This window comes from Lineus longissimus, chromosome 1, assembly GCF_910592395.1.
Source record: "Lineus longissimus chromosome 1, tnLinLong1.2, whole genome shotgun sequence".
NCBI classification, from domain to species: Eukaryota; Metazoa; Nemertea; class Pilidiophora; order Heteronemertea; family Lineidae; genus Lineus; species Lineus longissimus.
This window is the reverse complement of record NC_088308.1, coordinates 25,983,015-26,004,608: the sequence shown is the minus strand read 5'-3', so window position 1 is coordinate 26,004,608 and position 21,594 is coordinate 25,983,015. Positions and strand designations below refer to the sequence as shown.

At 41.7% G+C, this 21,594-nt stretch overlaps 2 protein-coding genes across 7 annotated transcripts; one reads left to right on the top strand and one right to left on the bottom strand.

Moving 5' to 3' along the window:
• Window positions 1-139: 139 nt before the first annotated feature.
• On the bottom strand, window positions 140-13,965 carry LOC135494447 (prolyl 4-hydroxylase subunit alpha-1-like). 6 transcript variants are annotated; one of them, XM_064782448.1, is made up of 16 exons: window positions 13,920-13,965; window positions 10,052-10,339; window positions 8,960-9,114; window positions 8,500-8,673; window positions 7,746-7,912; window positions 6,960-7,011; window positions 6,561-6,751; window positions 6,070-6,237; window positions 5,726-5,796; window positions 5,416-5,515; window positions 5,125-5,178; window positions 4,649-4,711; window positions 3,985-4,056; window positions 2,818-2,886; window positions 2,462-2,558; window positions 140-2,018 (listed from the first exon to the last, which is right to left on the bottom strand). In XM_064782448.1, exons 2-16 carry the CDS (start codon window positions 10,267-10,269, stop codon window positions 1,948-1,950), a joined length of 1,722 nt encoding a protein of 573 aa, XP_064638518.1. In that variant the 5' UTR covers window positions 10,270-10,339; window positions 13,920-13,965; the 3' UTR covers window positions 140-1,947. The 6 variants fall into 6 exon arrangements, with proteins under 6 accessions (XP_064638518.1, XP_064638508.1, XP_064638499.1 ...); XM_064782438.1 differs by having other exon boundaries at window positions 13,881-13,962; XM_064782429.1 differs by having other exon boundaries at window positions 13,847-13,946.
• Window positions 13,966-14,926: 961 nt separating this feature from the next.
• On the top strand, window positions 14,927-21,329 carry LOC135494429 (uncharacterized). Its single transcript, XM_064782383.1, has 7 exons — window positions 14,927-15,148; window positions 16,966-17,071; window positions 17,295-17,475; window positions 17,791-17,975; window positions 18,431-18,467; window positions 18,793-18,853; window positions 19,129-21,329. The coding sequence occupies exons 1-7, from the start codon at window positions 15,079-15,081 to the stop codon at window positions 20,631-20,633; spliced, it is 2,145 nt and encodes a 714-aa protein (XP_064638453.1). The 5' UTR covers window positions 14,927-15,078; the 3' UTR covers window positions 20,634-21,329.
• Window positions 21,330-21,594: the final 265 nt, after the last annotated feature.

Below are 21,594 nucleotides of genomic sequence, written 5' to 3'. Positions count from 1 at the left end.
AGTCTTAGCATAAGATCCAAAGATTGATCCTCCCTGCCTTTCCTGCACAGACCATATTTTCTAAAGCTCCTCCTTTTGTGTGGTTGGGAGACCATTACCCATTTCAAACTTTTAATACAGGATGCTAAAGTCAAACATCTAAAACTATGATCTCACTTTATTTCAATACTAAAAAATTGGCTGTATACAATGTGATTTCAAATGATAAAGCATACTGGATAATAACAATGGTTGGAGGGAACTGCAGATCTCTAAAAAACTAATGAAACCAGTTTTGATTTCATATAAGCTGAATTCATTTTGTTCGTCTTGCAAAAAACCACTGAATTAGGTTAAAATTTAAAATTGAATCAAAATACAATCAGCATAAATTGACCAGAATGTTTACAATCTACATGTATTAGCCTACCAGTGATATGGTATATGGGTCTATTGGCATTGAAAAAGCTCTAACTATACAAAATGACATTGAGGTCTATTTCTGAATCCTGCGTTTTATTTTTTACCTTGCAACAGATAGCCCAGGCAGAAAACAACTTGTACAACGTCTGAGTCCTTCAAAGACAAAAATGTAGTCTTTCACATAGTCTTGAGTAACTAGAAGTAATAAAACCAAACGACCACAATCGACGAGTATTTTCAGGTTAGATTCTTTTTTGATCACTCGCCATCACAAAAAGACAATACTAAATGCAAAGGTTGTGTATCAAAATATCATAAAAGCAATATCCCAATGTATCTAATGAGTTTCGAGAAACCTACAAAATCAACTGCTAAACTTTTACATGTTTGACTAAAAACTTGTGACCGTTTAATAATCATTTCTATTGTCAAGCATGTCAAAGTCCTGAATGAAATTACAGGTCCTCTAACAAAGATGAAATGAAACTGTGATATACATTGCTCCCCCCATCATCCAATCTACAGTTCTGGCAAACCTCAAAGACATGCACTACTCACAGTACAGGGTTTCGTTGCAGGATATGTGTCATATTTCATTGGCAATGACAATAACAGGCACTTTATTTACAATGGAACCCACAATGGAATTGAAAGCTCTGAGAATACCGCATCTAAACTGGATAAAATTGGAGTTTCCAAAAGATGGACAGCTTAAAGGCAATTCCTATGCAAGGCATACAAAAAGACAACTGATGTTAAACACCAAGCACCAATATAATATAGAGAGTGTCACAAAAAGAACTTATCATAAGTTTTACCGAAAACATCAGTGATGGGGCCAAGGGGGCCTTACTTTGGCCATAAAATGTGCTAGTTCTTCTTGGGACACCCTGTATGTATTGTATAGTACACATATAAGCTTTACATTAAACTGAATCTGTCTAGCACCAACACTAATTTCACATGAAGGAAGGGGAGGAGTCCAGATGCCCTGGAGTACGAGGTTCTTTACAAGAATGCATTAAACAAGTACTGATTACAAATTTCTAAAGTAACAAAGTTTGCCTCACCCCAATCAAAATCAAACTGCTTCATGTTCTAGTATTATGCTACATACATGTATTCCTTGAAAGGGAAACGTGATCTTTGATGGCAACTTCTTGTGAAGATTTTAGACCATGATCTACAGCCCTCATCACAGAAATACACTGAATATCCTTTTCAAATTGATCAAATTTCAGTGGATTAAAAGCATATCGACTATTATACTGCCGCATGCAACTCAGGTTGAACAGCATACATGAATGCATGTTAAAGAATGGGAATAAAGTAGAGAAGAGAGTGCGATATCTTAAGTTAGCTGATCATATAACACATCCAGAATAACATTGATTATCAAACACACTTCCACCAAAACTAAACAAAGTAAAGGGGATTTTTCCCATTATTCGGAAGATGAATCTACTGTACATGAACTAATATGAGGTACGAAAACATGAACGCCATGGATGGATGTAAGCAGTCGATACGACCAAGACACCATTCTCATAGGTCTTTATTCGTGCTACATGGCCGACGGAATTCTTGTCCACGCTCATGAATCCATTTATTGGAAACTGAAAATAATCAAGAAAAAAGATTACATGTCGACAGTAGTTTGCTTTGGAGGATCACAGCTGTTACATTATCCTGTCCTTGAGCAGTAACTTCACCCTACTTGCTTCTTTTTACTGAGGAGTAAATGGGTACCGAGGTGGAAGAGATGGCAATATGAAAGTGTCCTGAGCATTGTGTAGCTGCAGCTCAAACCTGTAGTACTCTCAGAGTGTGGAGCTTGAGTCATGAATGTACAGACCAAAAGCTACATAGACACGGGGATTTGACACACGGGTCTATTTAGACACGGCAATTCATAGGTGTAAGCGCAAAAGACACGGGGATTTGATAGGTGGAAGTACGACTATAGTAGTATGTATGAGCGCTCTGAGTGACCGAAACCAGTTGGATTTAGAGCTATATAGATCTCATAATAACTATCATGCCTAGTTACTATTCTCACCCCATTTTATTCCAGCTAACACAGGACAGGCTGCATGTCTTGTCAGGAGATCACCCTCTCCACTTTTGTGCAGGTTATACCAGAACACACCCTTCCCCTGAAAACATAATAGATTACATGTGAAAGGCATGCAAAAGTCATCAATATAATGTACTTTTCTGACAAATGTATGACTGGAGAAGAAAAGATGTTTATGTACATGAAGTTGGCATGTTTCATAAATTCCCACAAGAGGTGTAGCTTGGAATTTGATCAACCAAATCTTCTAATGCAGAAAATATCCTGCGACACAAGACAGATTAAGCTACTCTTCCTTTCCATGAACTATAAACACCAATTCAACTGTGGATTATTACCTTCTCGGGGAAAACCTTTGCTCCAATATGTGGGAACACGGTTGCACCACCAGCTTCTACATCACTCATCTGAATTAGAAAATTTATTTGGCTTAGTTGTTGTATATTTATAGACAGGCATTGCCAGAATATTCACAACCAATTTGGAATATCTAAGATTATTTCATGGCAGTCGAATCTCATCATATCCAGAATTAGATTGGCCGAAACAAACTGACTGATGTTAGATTGGTCAGTGGAGAAAGTCGATATTTGAAACTTAAGTCAGTGCCCATCTCATGGTCGTGGGTTCGATCCCCAGTCAGACTGGAACATCTTGTGATCATGGTGATAGTAAAGATCACCATTGATAGCGAAGGTGACCTCTGCCATCTCCTGTACTACATACTTTTACAAAATGATTCATAGAGCTAATAATGTTCCGACTGCCACTCACCTCTCACCTCAATATTCAAACTAAGTAGACAAGGAATGGGAATATTAAGGATGGGCACACGTAGGAGGAAGATATGTCAACAACTTCAAGTTATCTGTACAATCAACACAATTGTTAATAATGAATAAGTATGGAGACGGTGAGGTCTATAACTTTACATGCTAGGGACGGTTTGGTAGTAGGATTAAAACCAAATGCCGACAGAAAGAACTGAATCATATCTTATTGTACTTTACCATGAACCAAACAAAGAGTACAAAGAGGTCAGTGCAAAATGAAACAAATCCATTTTGGGAAGAATGGGTTTGGAATTGGTTTCTAAAAATGGAATGTTTTTGACTTTTTTTGTCCTGTTTATGGCCTAATTGCTCCGAAATTTGAAGGACAAAGGCTACATATTAGCATTGCTATGGTGTGGTGGATTTTGCGAGTATTTTATTTTGTGATGAGACTCTTCAATCACAGATATCTACTTACTGTGACCCTAACAACATATTCATCAAGCGTAAAATAAATGAAAATGTACCTCATCATCAAAGAATGTAAAGTGAAGTGAAGTAAAGATGAAACCAAATATCAAAACAACCCATGTGTGCCAAACTGTGAAAGCAATGCGTCTAATTTTTAAGTGTAAAACAAAAATGTGTCTAGACTCAAACCTAGACTACCATTTTACACAAAACCAATACATTGGAATGACACCGATGCCAGTCGTCACAAACTTGACTTACATAGAACATCAAAGTGGCTATCCGGTTGCCTGTTCCGAGGCGTTTAAAAGGCTCTTTTCTGTACTCAGTTTTCTGAAGCAATAAGGTTGGAAAATAGGCTCTAGATGATTAGAGACAGAACATAAAAGAAAGATATTGAAAGCTTAACCAATTTAGACCTGAGCTCTTCGAGACCAAAGTTCAAAGTCAATATTGGACTATAAACCCACAACTCCTTTTTACCTTTGCTTTGTGTCTTTGTGAAAGGCCGCACATCTATGTAAAATATATAATCCAATTGGAAAGACAGCACCAAATAGTATGTAATAGTCTGATTTTCACAGGCAGTCTGTTCTTTCAGTGCTTTCTTCCACCAACCCGGTAAGAGCAAGAATAATTTGTGTTTCACAAGGAGCTCAAGAATAAAATGGCAAGCTTAACTTGGGTTAACCACATCTCAAATCACAGACAGTAAAGAGAAACAGTATTCCGCAAGCATGAACACAAGGTTTGAGTGACTGAAAGGACCAGGAAACAAGTGATTATTTTCAGTGCCATTTGATGAAAATAACTTGTCTAGCATTGATGATGCATTTAGCGTACCGTCACTCTTTCTACCCATGACCTGAGATGTCGTTTAGCACACAACTACAGTATATTCACACCTATAATCTCCTTGACTTACATAAAATAACATAGTTGCAACTCGATTTCCTATTTCTGGTTCAAAGGCACTTTTTTCCTCTTTCTGAAAAAGACTGAACGGTAGAAACCAAGACGCAACATACCGTACCACACTTAGCCATGGCAGGCCAATTGAAAGTGTCGAGTGGCATTAGACGAGCCTCGAACCCATGACCATCCAATCACAAGTCGGATGCTCTTGCACTGTGTCACAGAACTTCCAGGTTGCCATTAATAACAACAGCCCCAAGTTCAATTGCATTTGCTCAAGTGACCCCCCCCCCCCCTGGGCACCTTGAAACCAATCCTTGAAGCAGGTCAAAGAAAGGTGAGGGATTATACATTTATGTGCCCTGAAGTATTACTAAAGCTTCACACATGCATGCTATCCTGGAAGACAATCACGACAGGAGTCCCATCAGCTAATAGCAAAGCATTGCATGCACTTAGAAGATCTAAATTGACATGAAAACATACCCTCGCAAAGTCAAAATGGGGTTCATAATGGCCTCCAATTCCATAATTTGCCACCTGAAAAAGATTTAAGATAAAATTTTTTACTGGACAAGCAGGGATGCAGTAATGCTTGCATGGTGCACCACATGAGAGCAGTCTTAAAATTGTTAAAATCTACAGCACCCAAATGCCACAGTGTATCAAAACCCCCAGCAAAGTAAGATATCAATTCATAGAATTTGGCATATCAAGCCAATTGAAGTTTCTCTTCAAAATTCCTTGTAAGCATTTTGAAAGTTGTGAGGGCCATACCTGTAGTTCCTCAGCTGTAGACATGTCTAACCCAGTCAGGGCTTCAATTCTCTCACTGATGCGTCTGACCACTTTGTGCTCATGATTCTTCAACCATGCACTGCAATAAAGAAGATGAACTAAAAGTAAAACATGCTCCCAAAAAATCGTGACTCTTTTATTTTAATAGTCTTCTGAATCTTCCCTTTGAAATACGATTCACTACAACCAAGGCCATAAATCAACCAGATGACATGAACCCAGCTTTTCCGATGTTCAAAGACACCATTTTAGTTTCTCAAAGGATCAAAAAGAATTTTCACTAGATTACCTCTTGCTGATTCTATAGCTGGCTGTTTCCAGTACACCAGTTTGTGAATTCTGTACAGTAGCCCTGCCAAGCTGTAAGAAAATCAAAATGAACAATTGAGCCAATATCAATTGATAATGAAATTTCTTTTCGATTTTGTCAGATCCAATAGAAGACTTCATTGTTAATGATCAGAGTTTTTGGCAGGGAATTTGTGATTTGGTTTTAAGATGTATAATAGCTGAAGGAGGCTCCCATTGCGGTTCATGACTTGCCAGTGAGTTCAAATGACGAAAGCTTCCCAACATTTTTGTTGCCTCTCATTATGATGCCGAACTGCAATGTCTAAGTCCCATCACACTTACCCTTGGTCTGGCCAGCCTTTTCACCACCTCAATTTCACGATCGGACAGCATACCGTGATAGACGTCTATCCTCGGTTTGTCATGCATAGTTTCCTCCTTGAGCGGACTCAACCACAGCAGCGGATTCTTACGATGGACATAACGACATTTCAGTTTTTTGGGCGCAGGCTGAAAGAAGATACACAGTTTCTAAGTATGCTCAGAGCACACGGCCGCTCAAAGCAGCTAACTACAGCTGAGAACAAGATAGCACTTCCTGAAAATCCAGACTCTAAACTGGGCTTTGTGGAAATGATAAATGGGATCAGCACTCAGTTTCCATTTTGCAGGTGTGTGAGGTGGGGGGAGGGGGGGGGTGCTTCAGTGTGTTCGTATCTAGATCTACAGAGCCTGACCCCATAACTTGGCCAAATTTGGCCACTCCACTGTAAGAGGTGCTCATCAGGAAGGAGGCAAATTCCGATGACGAGTTTTCATAATCATCTACTTACGTGCGTGACCTCTCCCCTACACAGTTTTTCATAACCCAAGAACTCTTCCGTGTTTCTGAATTCATCTAAATACCGTGTATTGATAACACCATGAGATTCATCGGCCTCTCTCCCAGGATTTTTAGCTGCCTCTTGAGCTAAGAGCTTGTCATAGTATATTTTGTTGTTTTGTGCTCGTATATGACCTGGATCTGAAAAAAACATATCAATGGTTATCCCTGCATTCCTGTCGTGACTTTGTCTTTAACAGATCAATTTGGGAGAAATGTAAAATATCAATAAACACCACAGAATCCCTTTCCTTATACGACTTTCCATCTCAACAAAATTGTGCTCAGCTCTGCCTATTGTTGAAGGAACATTTCATATTGAAACCAATAAAATGTCACATTTTCCTACCTTCTTCTATCAATTCGTTGGTGAGCTTGAGGGCATACTTAATATTCCCTTGCTGAAAGAATAGCAAACAAAGAATGTAATTCATTTCAAAAGTATTACCCCAGAACAGTAAACAAACGTCATGACTTCGAAAGGGAGCTGTCAACATCACATTTCCACAGTCAAGATGGATCCCGTTATCTGATAAGACACTGTCCACGTTAAGCCAGGTCGGATCAAGTAGGACATCATCAGTAATTGACCAGGCATATCAAAATGCATAGTTCTTTGTTCCAAATTGACAGAAGACAATCGTTCATAATTTCCATTTTGATACACACACCATTTGTGAACCAAACTGTTGTGTCTGAGGGGGCTGGAGAGGGTCTAAAATTGAACCTAAAGCCACAGCTTCATGCACGAATGGCACTTACTTGGGCTGCAGTATATGATAGATAGTCCAAAACCTCCACAAGGCTGCTCGTCTTATTGACCTCATGGTGCCAACGGTCATATGCCTCTTGCATCCACATCAACGTATGGTAGTAGTCACTATCATAATAGGCCTGTTTGCCGATTTCAAAGCAATGTTGGGCTATGAACCAAAGAAGCCAGCACTTAGAATTTGATACTTGAGGATTAATTCAATAGAATATGTACACCATGCACAGATTTGTTGATGGGTACACAACATGCTTGAGTGAGTTTTCTCATGCTTCATGCTTGGATGTATGCATATTGGAATACATTTTTAAGGGATGTTGCTATTGCTGATGTAAGGAAAACATCTACTCTGGTTTAACAAACCTTAAAGGCAGCAAAAGCCAAATAATCGATGATTGAGACTTTTGATACACTTGAAGATTCATCATTTCCTAATCTGATTCTATCAAGCGCTTCCTCCATCCAGAGTATGGTGTGGTACCAATCATCATCATTGTAGGCTGTCTGGCCAAAGATGAAGCAGTCGCTGGCTGGAAAGAAACAAGGTTATCATGCAGCATGCAAGGGCAAGCAGAAAGCTTCAGTGAGATAGTGGGAGTTGGAAAAGGTTTGGATTCATTGGCACTTGACGTCCAGGCAGGCAAGGTCCTCCAGAAATCAAGCACTTCCTCAAAGCAAAATTGTCCAGTCTTTTTACAAAGTTAGGGAAGCATTAGATCATTACATCATTGCTAAAAATGCATAGTATTGCAGTATCAGTAGCTAGTATACAATGTACAATATGGATTATTACCATGCACAAGGAAAAAGTAAGTACATGTATATAATTTGCTGATGACAACTTAAAGTTCTAGCATCAACACAGCATTTTATTTTATCAGACACTGATCTCATCAAGCATGGATCAAACCATGCTACATGGCATGCATATTACTATATATGAGACTCATTTCTTGTGGATCTGTTGTAGACTACTTTTTAAGTCAGAGGTTAGGAACGTGACTCAGCTTAAAAAGTTGAAGAGGAAGTGGGAGGACGTAGCATCCTGTCTGATTACTGAAGATTCACTATCCTGAGTGTAAAGCCTGAACAACATGCAGTGTTATTTGGAACTAACCTGTTAATTCTGGTGAGATAAGTGTTGAGGCACTGTCGAGGAATTTACCACTTGCCATCTTGGCAGAAGGGATTTGATATGTGTCTTGGATACGAAGCAGAGCATTGATGGCACCACTGAGGTCATCACCACTTGGGAAACTTTTCTGCTTCCCTGCAAGTCGATCGAGAAAAGCTGGAAGCGACAAGGAGAAGAAATCATTATAATGACAAAGAATCCACCAAAGATCATTGTCTATAGATATTCAATCAGATTATCAATATCTACTGTTGGTTGTGTGATTCCAACTACATTCACATCATTTTTTGTTTCAATGACAAACCATGTTCGCTGTTTTAGAACTTGTGCAATTCACAAATAACAACAAGGCTTACTGGGTACACAAACAGTTTTGCCGAAACTCATCTTACATCAGGAATGGCAGAGAGTCAGCATGAATCATGTTACGAACTAAAATTACCTTTTGTGGTATCATTTGTGATGAATTTTGAGAGCACATCATCAAACTCCATCGTGAATCTTTTCACAAGCAGATAAAGATTGACTGGATTCCCAAGATATTTTTCTTTGTCCCTCAAGGCGTCGCTGCTGTGAGATTCGTAATCACTTACCACGCTGAAAAAATTAATCATAGAAATTTTTAAAAGTCTGTCGAAAATATCAGCAATAGCTCCATTTAGACTTGTTTTTAAAAACATTGATTTAGGTCGCTGCTTTTGGACTGCTCCACTCCAGCCAACTATGCCACAATGTAGAATTCATGCACATTCCAACCACTGAAAGAGTACCTTTATAAAATAAAAGTGTTAACAGTCATGACAGAGGATGCATGTAAGCCCATATAGAAGGTATAAAACTATCTCTGTATATGGCCTACATACAGGCTCCAGAAAGAAAGAGCAGTAAATTTAGTCTGGAATCCAGCCCACATGCTGCTTGATGCTTTATAAAGATAATAGACACACATCATTAGACTAGACAAGGCCATTTTAAACGTCTTTGAGCTTCAATCTAACACAAGGCAGAATGGGCTTAAAACATACATGTACTGAAGAAACTGGGTCCCAACACTGAGATTATTTGTTCTGGTTAGATTGGTTCCCAATCTCTAATAGAACCACTCATCACCACTTAAGACAATCCGCAAATTATCCGAGCAGGGATCACCACAGAATGAAGAGTGTACCAATATCAAATTATACTTAGATCAACGTACAGGCAAAATATATTTTTGTTTTAAGGAGAAAAGACCAGCAATGATAAAAATTTAGATGTGCCGTGGTTTTGTATGGGCGTCATTTTATGTACAACACAACGGGTCAAAGGATGTAGTGAAAGGGTTAAAAGTCCTCTGGAAAATCGATCGCTTACAGTAGTTGGAACAGTGAACTCGGGACCCCTGAAAATGCCAAGTCCATTTTTTTTTAAATTATGAAGATTCACATTATGAATGAAGCACCAAGTTTAATTCTGAATATAGTCAAATTTTGACTAAGGAACACCTTGTTTCATACTGTTCAAGTATAAAGAACGATGACAAAAAAACACTTACGCTCTTAATTTTTCGATCCGCTTTTCTTCTAATCTTATATAATCTCGGAGGTCAACAGCAATGTCTCTTTCTGCATATAATAGACGTTCCAGATCTGTCATTGCAGTGAACATTTCGCAATTCACCAAATAAATTGGCAAGTTGAGGACAGTCACCATACACAGGAGAGAAAATGTTCTGGAGGCCATGGACATCTTAGATGTGGATCCTGAAGACATCTTGGAGAGATTCTTTCAATAGCGGGACATCAGCTCAAATTACCAAATATTGATTATCACTCACAGTCCCCTGGAAGAAGAGATGCATTAAAAGCTTAAATTTAGAATTTCCAGAAAGTTTCTGTACTGGTAGGCCTACTGTTAAATGAATCTGCAGAAGGTCAGCTCAAGAACAGTTCTGGATAAACACAATGAAATAGGCCAGCTGTACATGTGGCAGTCTGAGTGAGAGAGAGGCTTTTTATGTCCTCCATCAACCTCGGTCCAATCAAAACAGGTAACCTAAATAACTGTAAAATAAAGACAATAGAAGAAAGGAGTATACTGAAGAAATGGGTCATTTGTCTTGCACTTCATGAGCGAGGTTAACTTGAAACAATAACAAGATATACACCTAAAGAAGTATTATTGCATCTTATACTTGTCTTATCAGTACACTAAAACACAAAAGTGTCTGCACTGTAGTTCAGGCCTACTAGTAGATAATATTGGTAAAGCCCTTTTAATCATAAAAGAAACAAGGATTTGATTAAAAGAAATGGTAAACAGTGTTTGATATGGTACAATACAATGATCTGTGTGCAGTAGATGAAAGATACTGATAAAAAGTAGCTGATTACAACAAAACTTTGAACACATGACATTTATTCATGTCTTGTTATACCATGGAGGTCTTATTTATACCTCCATGGTTATACTAGCTAAGTGTTGATGTAGAAACATCTTACATGATGAAGCCCCTCTTCAGCCGTGTCAGGGTCCCAAACAGCCAAAGAGAAGAGGGAGCATAGCTAGCAAGAAGTCTAACAGGACCACTGTGGATTCCTTCTCCTTCTTCTACCTTAACCCTTCATGGACACTTTTACAATATTTTAACCCCTTGCTAACCCTTGAGATTAGACGGCTATACAGTATACTATACTACGGTATCAGGCTGTTTCGCTGCATTGCCAGTTCGCTACCAGTCGTTTCGCTACATGTGGCGGTCGTTTCGTTACATGGTAGGTCGTTTCGCTACATGGGTGGAGTCGTTTCGCTACATGATGGGTACGGTCGTTTCGTTACATGGAGGGCGTTTCGCTACATGGGTGGAGTCGTTTCGCGACATGGATGTAGGTCATATCGCTACATCGTAGGTCGTTTCGCTATATGGGTGGAGTCATTATTTTTACTCTATTTTACCCTACTATAATTCCCGGTGGTGACTACAAATTTATTATCACCAATTTAGCATCACCTCTGACCTCCTGAGGGCAGCAGCAAGACGTGAGCAAATTCTCCTGCGCCGAAATGTCGGCCCGATTGCCGTACCGCCCCAAGGCTTTACTCCTATGTACCAAGAAAACGTACACGCTATCGACACAAACGCACAGCGTATCTTGGAGAAGAGTGGGGGAGTGCGAAACAGGCTACCTGTCAGCATTCCTGGTGATGGGGATTGTCTCTATCACGCGGTATCAGTAGCGCTCTGCGGAGATACGAGTCTCTCTAAAACCCCCGAGCTGCGCGTAAGAACGGCCATTGAGTTAATTCTTCACCGCGATTTCTACATCAAACAGAATTTTGATCCGGTATGGGACGCGCTCACCCAAAGTTTTGATGACGCCTGTTCTGACTGCCTCCGACGCAACGAATCTTCCGCGTGGTGTTTTCACGCTCTCGCCTCAGTGGTCGGCCGCTCGATTGTATCCATGTTTCCGCCAATGAATGGTCATATGGACCCTGCTGTACGCCGCCTCAGCACGACGTTTGTTCCGCGAACTTCAAAGAACAGGGGAACGAATGCTGCCATTCACATCCTCTGGTCCTCTGGAAGTGCTGCGTTTAATCGCGGAACATGGACTCCCAGCCATTTTGTGCCTCTCCTAAAAGTTGACAACAAGCGAAAAGGAACCTTGGTCCACGACGAACAGCCCAACAAGCGCAAGCGCAAAGTGATGACATCAAGTCCGACTACTGCTGACCCACCGGCACCGCCAACGATTGACATCTCCGCCGTCTCTGACCCCACCGCCGACGTCGTCACTAATCCTCTTCGCCAAAGTCCACCACCCATGATAGACGACTCACCTGACTCCACTGGCACCGCGGACGTCACTACGCCACGCGAAAATCCACCACCAATGATGGACATGGACGTCTCTACTACACTATGCGAAAGTCCATCGCCACCTATGCGGGAGATTTCCGCCGCCGCCTCACCTGACCCCACCGCCAACGTCAGTATGTACCTATTCCGGGACATAACTCCACCATCGCCTACGCATGCCTCCACACTGCTCGAAGACGAGACTTTACCACGCGGGGATCAGACATACAATTTTCGACCTGACGTACGAATTCCGGAGATAAATGAATCATCCATTGAGGAACCTAGTTCAATTTCGCCGGCCGCGGAAGACTTCGAATTGACGTTTCAAATCGTTGACGTCGGGACTAAACGGTCAAGAAACAAATTGATTGACAGCCACGGTTACACGTACAACGTTATGCGCCGTCGTAATAACAATATTACAACTGATTGGCAATGCACGATCCGGCCGAAGCATAATCCGTGTCGCGCTATGGTGACACAGAAGGGGGACCAATTTATTGTCGGGAGAAATGCGCATAACCATCAAGCACAACCAGGTGCAGCAGTCGTCTCCAAGATAACCGCGTCCATGAAAGAAAAAGCCGCCGAAAACGTGTACAAGTCAGCATCCGCTATTGTGACTGAAGTCCTTCTTGAGCACGTGAACTCAGGCCCATGTCCTTCGCTACCGAAAATGAGCTGCTTAACCAGAGCAACTAATCGCTTTCGCCAGAAGAATCGCCCGCAAGATCCCACAGACTTGGAATTTGAGCTCCAAGAGGACCGCGTCGCTGAAAATTTTTTTAAAGCTGACATCAATGTCCGAGATCGCCGGCATTTCATCTTCGCAACAGATGAACAAATCCACCTCCTGAGTAAAGCAAAGACCTGGTACGCTGATGCCACGTTTAAACTTTGCCGGTCGCCCTTCAAACAGCTTCAAACGGCAAAAATCAAATTTGGTTACTACGCCGTGAATAATGATGATGATAATGATGATGATGATGATGATGATGATGATAATGATGATTACCCGAAGACGAATCTGTAATTGTACTATACTCGAGCATTTTTTCCCTAAATTCACAACAGATATTTAGCCCGGAGTTTAGCACAAACTTAGGGAGTAATAGGGGAATAATGTAGCGAAACGACCTACATCCATGTCGCGAAATGACCTACATCCATGTCGCGAAACGACTCCACCCATGTAGCGAAACGCCCTCCATGTAACGAAACGACCGTACCCATCATGTAGCGAAACGACTCCACCCATGTAGCGAAACGACCTACCATGTAACGAAACGACCGCCACATGTAGCGAAACGACTGGTAGCGAACTGGCAATGTAGCGAAACGACAGTAAACCCTATACTACATAGGCCTTATACTATACTAGTACTAGGCTACGCAGATATTAAAACTACTCTCACAAAAAACCCGCAAATGACAGCAATTCAAAAAGAGGGCTACAAAGAATGTGGTGTGCAAATCGACCCTTACATTAAATACTTCAACAAGTGTAAACAAAACTAACCTTTGGGCAAAGTCAAGGGCTTAAAATAAGTATTTAAACCTCATTTCCCTGGGAAACTTCCCGATATTTTCATCTAATGGCCTTGCACACACACGAAATCGTATTCCATTACCGTGTACACTTACTTCGTTTCCTTTCCTGCGCACGACTACATAGCGATCACATTGCCATCTCCAGTTAGTATATAGAACTGAAAAACCTCTGAATGGGAGACATTGGAGCGAATGTCGTCATATGATGATTGTGATATGGCAGCAAGTCCTGTGATCAAGACCTGATTGTGACATTGCACTAAGTTCTCTGATAACTGGTCGAGGCAAGTCCACTGATAAATGATTGAGGCAATGCAAGTAAGTCCTCGGATGTACTCTTCGATAGCAAGCCCGGTCCTCGGGACGTTTTGCACTTTTGGAGTAAGACAAGAGGCAAATTTCGCAAACCCAACGAACGCCGACGAACAGTTACGATGTCAATTTTCAAAAGAGTTTAAAGCACAATGGGTGATATGAATAAAGAGTAGTAAATGCTTTTATCTAAAACTCCATGTACATTTACACTTGGCCTTTCTGTACAAAATTGAAGTAAAAGCGTTTGCTAGCCTTTATTCATATCACCCAATGTGTTATTTGTGACTACTTTGATGAGGACAGCTGCAAAATGTGGTCATATGATTCTTATCAATGACAATTTTCTTAAATGTCTTCCCAACTTTTTGAAAGCGGGTAGGCCTATATAATCAACCAATAGTGCTCCAAACCCTCGGATATAGTATAGGGACAAACATGACAAGACGCTTCCTCCTCATATCTCAATAGGCTAGTTCTATTTTATGATTGATGACCATGCAATGTCAATTCGGCAGCACTTTTATGTTGATATTTTAATGCTATGTCCCAGCTCCTTGGGCCGAGACGGACGGGCTTGGCCCTATTATTATCATCATTGAAAGTTCTGTTTGATATTATAATTTTATATGCCATCGGCTTTCTATATAATTTATATGCATAAAGGCAGTGCGAAACATATTTTTATTGTGGTGTTCACAAATCCATATTGATGCGAGGATAGAAAAGAAGCCTTGGGCTTTCAGAGGTACTAAGATATTCGCGGTTGGGTGTAACGCGACAAGCCTTGTATTTGTGTGAGAGATGAATAGTTGCCTTTTCAAGATGGAGTAGCGATATATGTCACATTCAACATGGAAGTGAGGGACGTTTTAAGAAATATTCAGTGGACTTGGCTGGTCTTGGTACCACTTTTTGGACAAGGTAAGAGTTATCTTCCAAGTGTTGCTGTAGTAGGCCTAAGGTTCCAGACCTTATGGCTACGTGTAAGACTCTCAAACAAATTTATGGGTTTCCAAATGTCCACTGCAGAATTTCGACGCAGTGTCGCCAAGACGGTTCAACTTCCGGGATAAAGGTGTTCGTTCTTGAAGCGTTAGTGGCCGTGGAGTGTTATAGGTTGTTGCTTAGTATTTTGCAACTTTCCTAGGTATCTTGGCCCTCAGCGTTCCTCACTGACATTGGAAAGGTATAGGAGTATAACACGCGGCGATTGGAAGACCATGATATGAACCTATATGAACATGAATGGTGCCGCGATACTGAACAACATTTAGATGGAGACAGCTTGAATATCAATATATCATTAAATAAAAGGCTCCGGATAATCATAAGAAAACACCAGCTCGTAAGGTTGTTGTAATCTAAGACCGCTTCATTGATAACTACAAAATCGAAACAAAGGCCAGGGTGACATGATGTCATGATGTGTCGCCTTCCCATTAGGGCCGTTCAGACCATACGGAGCTAGACCATACCAGACCACATCACATCACATCGCTCACGACACCATGAGTGACGTTAGTGTCGTTATATAACGTTCGTACATCGAACCAGACCGGACCAGTTGATCACACATTGGCGCGCATTTACACGGCAGACCAATATGGACCGATCTGTTTATCCAAATTGAAATCCTTTTTGATAAGCATCAAACGGGTTTGTACATAAAATCCCGCGAGAAACGGTCTTAGATAGGAGAAACTGGCGTACATATCATTTACAGGAAAAATGACTATGGTGGTATAAGTCTTTCATGATCAATAAACTGTCTTTGGACGACAGCTGTTGAGTCGGTTCAAAAAGAAAGCAAACGAAAAGGCCCCTGTTATCTTTGTACATATATATGTTATTAATTACAAATCGATACCAAGACCAATGATTGAATAATCAATCATCAGGTAGGAATAAGATGCGCACGGGTAATGTAAATGTATCTCAACTGGACATTCCTTATCCTGAGATAGGTTTTTGATACTCCTACCTCGTATTATTACACGAGAGGCGGAGTATATTGAAAATCGCTGGTTATGTCAGGATTGACATTCCTCAGGCCTGACCAGTCTCAAAGAAGGACAATTTGCCTGTTCTCTTAATCGAACTTCAATATGTCTTCCGGATTCAAACCGCGGTTTACGCCCTATATAGTTAATACCCCCCCCCCCCCCGGACAGTTTCTAGGCAGGCCTATGGGGATTTCTCTGACTCGAGTCTATATGTAATTCCATATCTGCAATTCAGAAATCATTTCGAAATTGGCACTCTATCCTATACCATGCAGGTCACCCATGAAGGGAACAGTTTTTCTTTGGAATGAAATATCTTGTTCATATATACTTGTACACTTTATTATGTTTTCATGAGTAAGGATGAGTGATAATAGTTTGTATTCAACATTAAGCTCAGGAATGTCGACATGGAGGCCTTTTGAAAACAACAAGGCACACTTTAATATCATAAAGGAATGAACACAGTCCGCCCACCACACCAAATAAGCCACCAGAAATGGTCCGGACATGGGGATAAAAAGCGTGCTATGTGCATTAATCCTTTTTTCACTTCAAATTCAATGCTCAAATTCTGAGTCAATTCAACTTGAAGATTTGTGTATATATGCTAAACGATTAACGTCATCACTTCGGAATATGTAGGAATTCCGAACTGAGTTGCACTATTTTTATGCTTATCCTTATCCTTTGCACAGGGAAAGTGTGCTGAAAGAAGTTCCCCTTTCTTTCCAGCAATGGCGTTGAGTAACACCGACCAGACTGCCCTCCTCGCTACTCTCATCCCAATCACCATAATCCTGTTAGTAGTGGCCACTATATTCATCATCAGATACTACAAGTAAGTCGAGAGGCTGCGTCCTTATATTAGGTAATAGCGTCCGAAAACCCATCTATAGCTGCAACGTAAATTATTTATCATACATGTACATCTAGACTTGGACAGAATCATTGATATTGCCGCTGTCTTCACCTTAATCATTCTCGTGTGTAAAAAAACAAGGCGTGGGCAATTTATCAGATTTGTATTATCAACGTCTGACATATAATCAACGTCTCTGCAGAAAACTAAAGGAAGTTCGAAAGAACAAAAAACGCAAAGATGCCAAGGAAATGATGATGATGAGGGACAATTATGCACACCGGTCACCCCACAGTGTCATTTCCTCTGCAACTGGTACGAGGATTCCAGACATCATGGTGAACGGTCAGCCCAAACCAGGGATGCAGCCAAAGCAAGGAAAGGTAAGACCCAGGCTTGATGAATAGGTAGCTCAAGCGAGAGATGCAGCCAAAGCAAGGAAAGGTAAGACCAGGCGTGAGGAATAGTCAGCCCAAGTCAGAGATGAAGCCAAAGCAAGGAAAGGTAAGACCCAGGATTGATGAATAGTTTATAGCTCAAGCGAGAGATGCAGCCAAGGCTTTTATGGTCCAGCTGTACTGGTGAACGGTCAGCCCACTCCAGAGATGTAGCCATGCTACGTGTGCGAAAGATGTCCAGACACGCCCCTGTGGAGGTAATGGCCTGTAAACCCATACATGTCCCATTTTTTTCTTCAGTCGGACTGGACGTGGACTCCAGAGAACGGCCAGGTCAAGCGCCCCACTCCAGCACTGCCAGGCGTCGTCCCTCAGAAACCATCGACAGGCGTGGCCAAGAAGGTCAGCAAGAAAAAGGGCGCCAAACAGCCAGAGAATGCCACACCACCGCTGCCTTACCCGCCGTTCAAACAGCAATTGTACGCGTAAGTAAACTTCCAATATTTTGATATTAAACGTGCAACAATTTTGGAAAATGTTGTAATTATTCTTGTGTAAACATAAAAATAACCGTTTGAGGATAAACTGAGTACTCTCGGGTGAATTCAGAGCGTTGTTCTCTTTGAGTTGTGACTGCGTCCCTGCAGGTTAGATAAGGCTATCAGATGGTGCTTACCCATGGTCTCTCCATTCCTCGGATGTTGCCTGCTCAAGGGATAGAGTTCCTGTCATTGTCACAGTAATTGTCATGTAACCTCGTGTTTGATGAACATCTGGCGCAACATGAAAGATAGACACGCTTTTCTAAGTGTCAAGACGCTGATAATTTTATGAAGCCAGTTGTATCCAAGTTTAGGAAAACGACCAGCTGCAACATTCAAACCAGTATTTTCTTTCAGGAAGAGCAACATAAGTGAACAAATTTCATTCTCCTTTTCAGAAAAAATACTTCACCGCCTCTGCCTTTCGAAGAGCAGGTGAGACTTTCGTTTAAAAACACGTACGATTCCAAGCAATTTTTGCGATCATCATTTCGAGGAGTCGGGCTAACCTTCTCCTCAGGGCTTTTCTGTTCAATGATATTAATGTCACAAGGAGCGTCCACTTCAACAACAAGAACATCAATGAGCGACTGCCACGCCCATGCAGTGCGGAGACAATGCAACATCGCAGTCTGCGGGCGAGTCTACAGGCCTGCTATAGTTGAGGTTGAGGTGTGCATGTATGTGTGAGACTATGCGTGTAAAACTGTAACCACCTCCAGCGTTCCTGATGCATCAACGACACTTTTCTGTTCTTCAGGTCATGTCCCTGGATATGGTCTCCGAGCTTGGTGACGTTGATGATCGAGGTTATGATAATGGTGAGTTTTCAACCTCCAGAGCCTTTGCTTCATCACTCCGGAGCATTTATTTCGATATTTTGGCTTCCTAAAGTGATAAACTTGCTGCTAAGGTGTCCGGCTGTCGATCTACAGGTCGTAGGTTCGAACCCAGTTCAGCCGCATCTTTGTCCTTCACAAGTCGAGCTAACACCCGGATTAGATCTTCCATGTCACATTCGATAAAAAAAACGTCCGAAGTTCTGAAAAGTACAAATAAAAGACACCTCCTCACCTGTTAAAGCGTTCACTTTCAGAGGTCTTCGAAGATGATGAAAAACCTGCGAGTCCCACCTGTGATAGAGAAGCCTTCATGATGCAACGAATAACTGACGAACTGAACTTACAAGATGTAAATGAAACGTCAAAGAGAGACAGCTTGAATCCTCATGTCAAGGTCGAGGTCGAGGACTTCGTAGGCCAGGTCAACGAGGATGATATCTATGCCGAGGTTTACCCAACGAAGACTATTCCGTCTGAAGTTTACTTCAGCGAGCGTTTGTATAATTCCGTCGAGAAACCGAAGCCAGAACCTAGTGCGCTGGCGTTGCCCGAAGCTGAGATTATCCTGGAGTTAGTTGAGATGATTGACTTCAGTTCTCTTGTGTATGCTAAGGACATTGAAGACGAGTACGTCCGGTTAGAGGAGGAGGAGAAGATGAAAACACCTAAATTAGTAAAGGCGGAGTCTGTCGGCGCCCTGTTCGAGACGCAGCAGAGTAAGGTGGTGCAGCAAGTGAACATACCACCTCCGCCCCTTGCTGCCAAAGAGGGGCAGCCATTCCTGGCACCACAGATGATGCAGCAACCCCAGCCAATGTATCCTATTCCAGCTCCAGTTGGCTTACCGATGGGAGGCCCACCTCCTCAACACTTTCAGGAGGTACAGAGAGAGCGACCGAAGAGCACCAAGAGTAACAAGAGCTGGAAATCCAACAAATCCAGCAAATCGAACAAATCGAACAAATCAAATAAATCTAAAATATCGAAGAAAATGGTCCCGAAACGCCAGGCCCAGAAATCTGATTTTGCTGGGCAGTGTCAACAGGACCATATCGCCCGAGAAACAGGGTTCGCGAGGAACCCGGATAATGATGATTACGCTGTAGTACAAAGACCTAAACAACCAGTGGTCCCACCCAAAAACTTCAAAGAGTCACCACAGGTAACACAGGCCAAAATGCAAAACCGGCAAGATGAGGACGAAGAGGAACTCTTGATTCCAGACATGGGTTTGTTCGACTTAGACGAAGGTGCCATGCGCAACCATCATGTTCGCTTGAAGAAACCTGCCGATAACCCACCTTACCGTGAGCGAAAGGACTCCGGCGACTCACTGAGTGATGACAATCGCCTCTCAGCCGACGCAGAAGTTAACGCTATCTTCGCTTCGATATTTCAAGATCATTCCCGCGGTGACACCAGCGAGGACGAGTTAGAGGGACCACGCACACCTCGCACACACGCACCACAGAGGGCACCGTCTCCGGCACCACCTGTGGCAGCGCCCATCACTCAGGAGCAGTTAATAAATGAACAGTTAGACAAGCAGGAATGCAGCAAAACACCCGAACCAGTTCCATCGACAAGCAAGATTGGCCCAAATATTGAGCCAGATAGGTTGCGTCACGACGAAGCCCATGATGTAGAGTCTGTAGAATCGAATCCAAAAAACGGTTCAGGAGGCCGCCCCATGGAGACTGACTATGAAAACAACTGGGGTAAACTGACGGATGATACCCTTCCGCGCCAGGATTACTAACTTGTACGGAGCTTCAAACTGAAGTACCAATTAAACAAATTGACATTAAGGTTGGACTGAAAGTGGCTTCAATTCTGAATGGGATTTGGCAGTGAGCTGTCGGCGAAGTCGTCAACACGGTTGCTAAAGGTATCGGTTTGCCCAGAGTCTTTCAAATATATTTGAAGGACTCTGGTTTGCTCTACTCTAAGGTTTGCCTAAGAAAAAGACGTGGTTACCTGGAGAGGAAATGACGACACAAAAGAAACATACAAAAGAGTAGTTCATTTTGAGGGGCGAGGCCCGCATTTCTTATTTTTATCCGATTGTACCCCTCCTCCAACACTGTGATGGAAGGGCCTTGTTTCTATTGATTTGCAAAGGTAAACCGATACCTTTACCACCGTGGTCAACTGGGAAGACAATATCATTGTTGGCATTCATGAATCTCCGGCATGGCCAGGCAACCATTTCAATGCAAGGGGTGCTGGTGGACCTCTCGACGATCCAGCGGTGGTTTCCATCGCCCAGAAAGGAACATGAGAGCCGTAAATCTTTTTAGAAGATAACGGATGCATGTATGCCGATTGTCACCTCGTTTTGTATCAGTGTGTACCAAAATGATATACTTATACATATGTATTATAGTTGTACGGCTAGATTCTGTGATTCAAAAAGTAAGAGATATCAATAAAATATGTAGTTTAGCAGTTTTCTTATACGTGAGTTGGTTTCGTTTTTGGGCGGCCGGCAAAATAATATATGACACTGATAGAATGATAATACTAGTATATACGTCTCGAAGTAACAGCGTGTCTGTAACTCTGTGCACCTGAATGTGTCGGGTGAAGTTGTATATCTGGTAATATTCATGACTGGTAAACTTCCTCTCTAGAGTTGTCAAGTTCATATAAATGTTGTTCCCAATTGTGAATATATTGTAGACCAGGCGGATTAGTATAGGGGATTATAATTGTAACAC

What these genes read in the sequence shown, in the direction of transcription:
- LOC135494447 (XM_064782448.1), bottom strand. Translation starts at nt 10,269, where the DNA reads ATGTCTTCAGGATCCACATCTAAGATGTCCATGGCCTCCAGAACATTT. An exon ending in CCCATTTTGACTTTGCGAGG is followed by an intron (nt 4,712 to 5,124) that starts GTATGTTTTCAT and finishes AGTCTTTTTCAG; the next exon opens with AAAGAGGAAAAAAGTGCCTT. An exon ending in CAAAGGTTTTCCCCGAGAAG is followed by an intron (nt 2,559 to 2,817) that starts GTAATAATCCAC and finishes TTATGTTTTCAG; the next exon opens with GGGAAGGGTGTGTTCTGGTA.
- LOC135494429 (XM_064782383.1), top strand. Translation starts at nt 15,079, where the DNA reads ATGGAAGTGAGGGACGTTTTAAGAAATATTCAGTGGACTTGGCTGGTC. An exon ending in TTCAAACAGCAATTGTACGC is followed by an intron (nt 17,976 to 18,430) that starts GTAAGTAAACTT and finishes TCTCCTTTTCAG; the next exon opens with AAAAAATACTTCACCGCCTC. An exon ending in CTCTGCCTTTCGAAGAGCAG is followed by an intron (nt 18,468 to 18,792) that starts GTGAGACTTTCG and finishes TCTGTTCTTCAG; the next exon opens with GTCATGTCCCTGGATATGGT.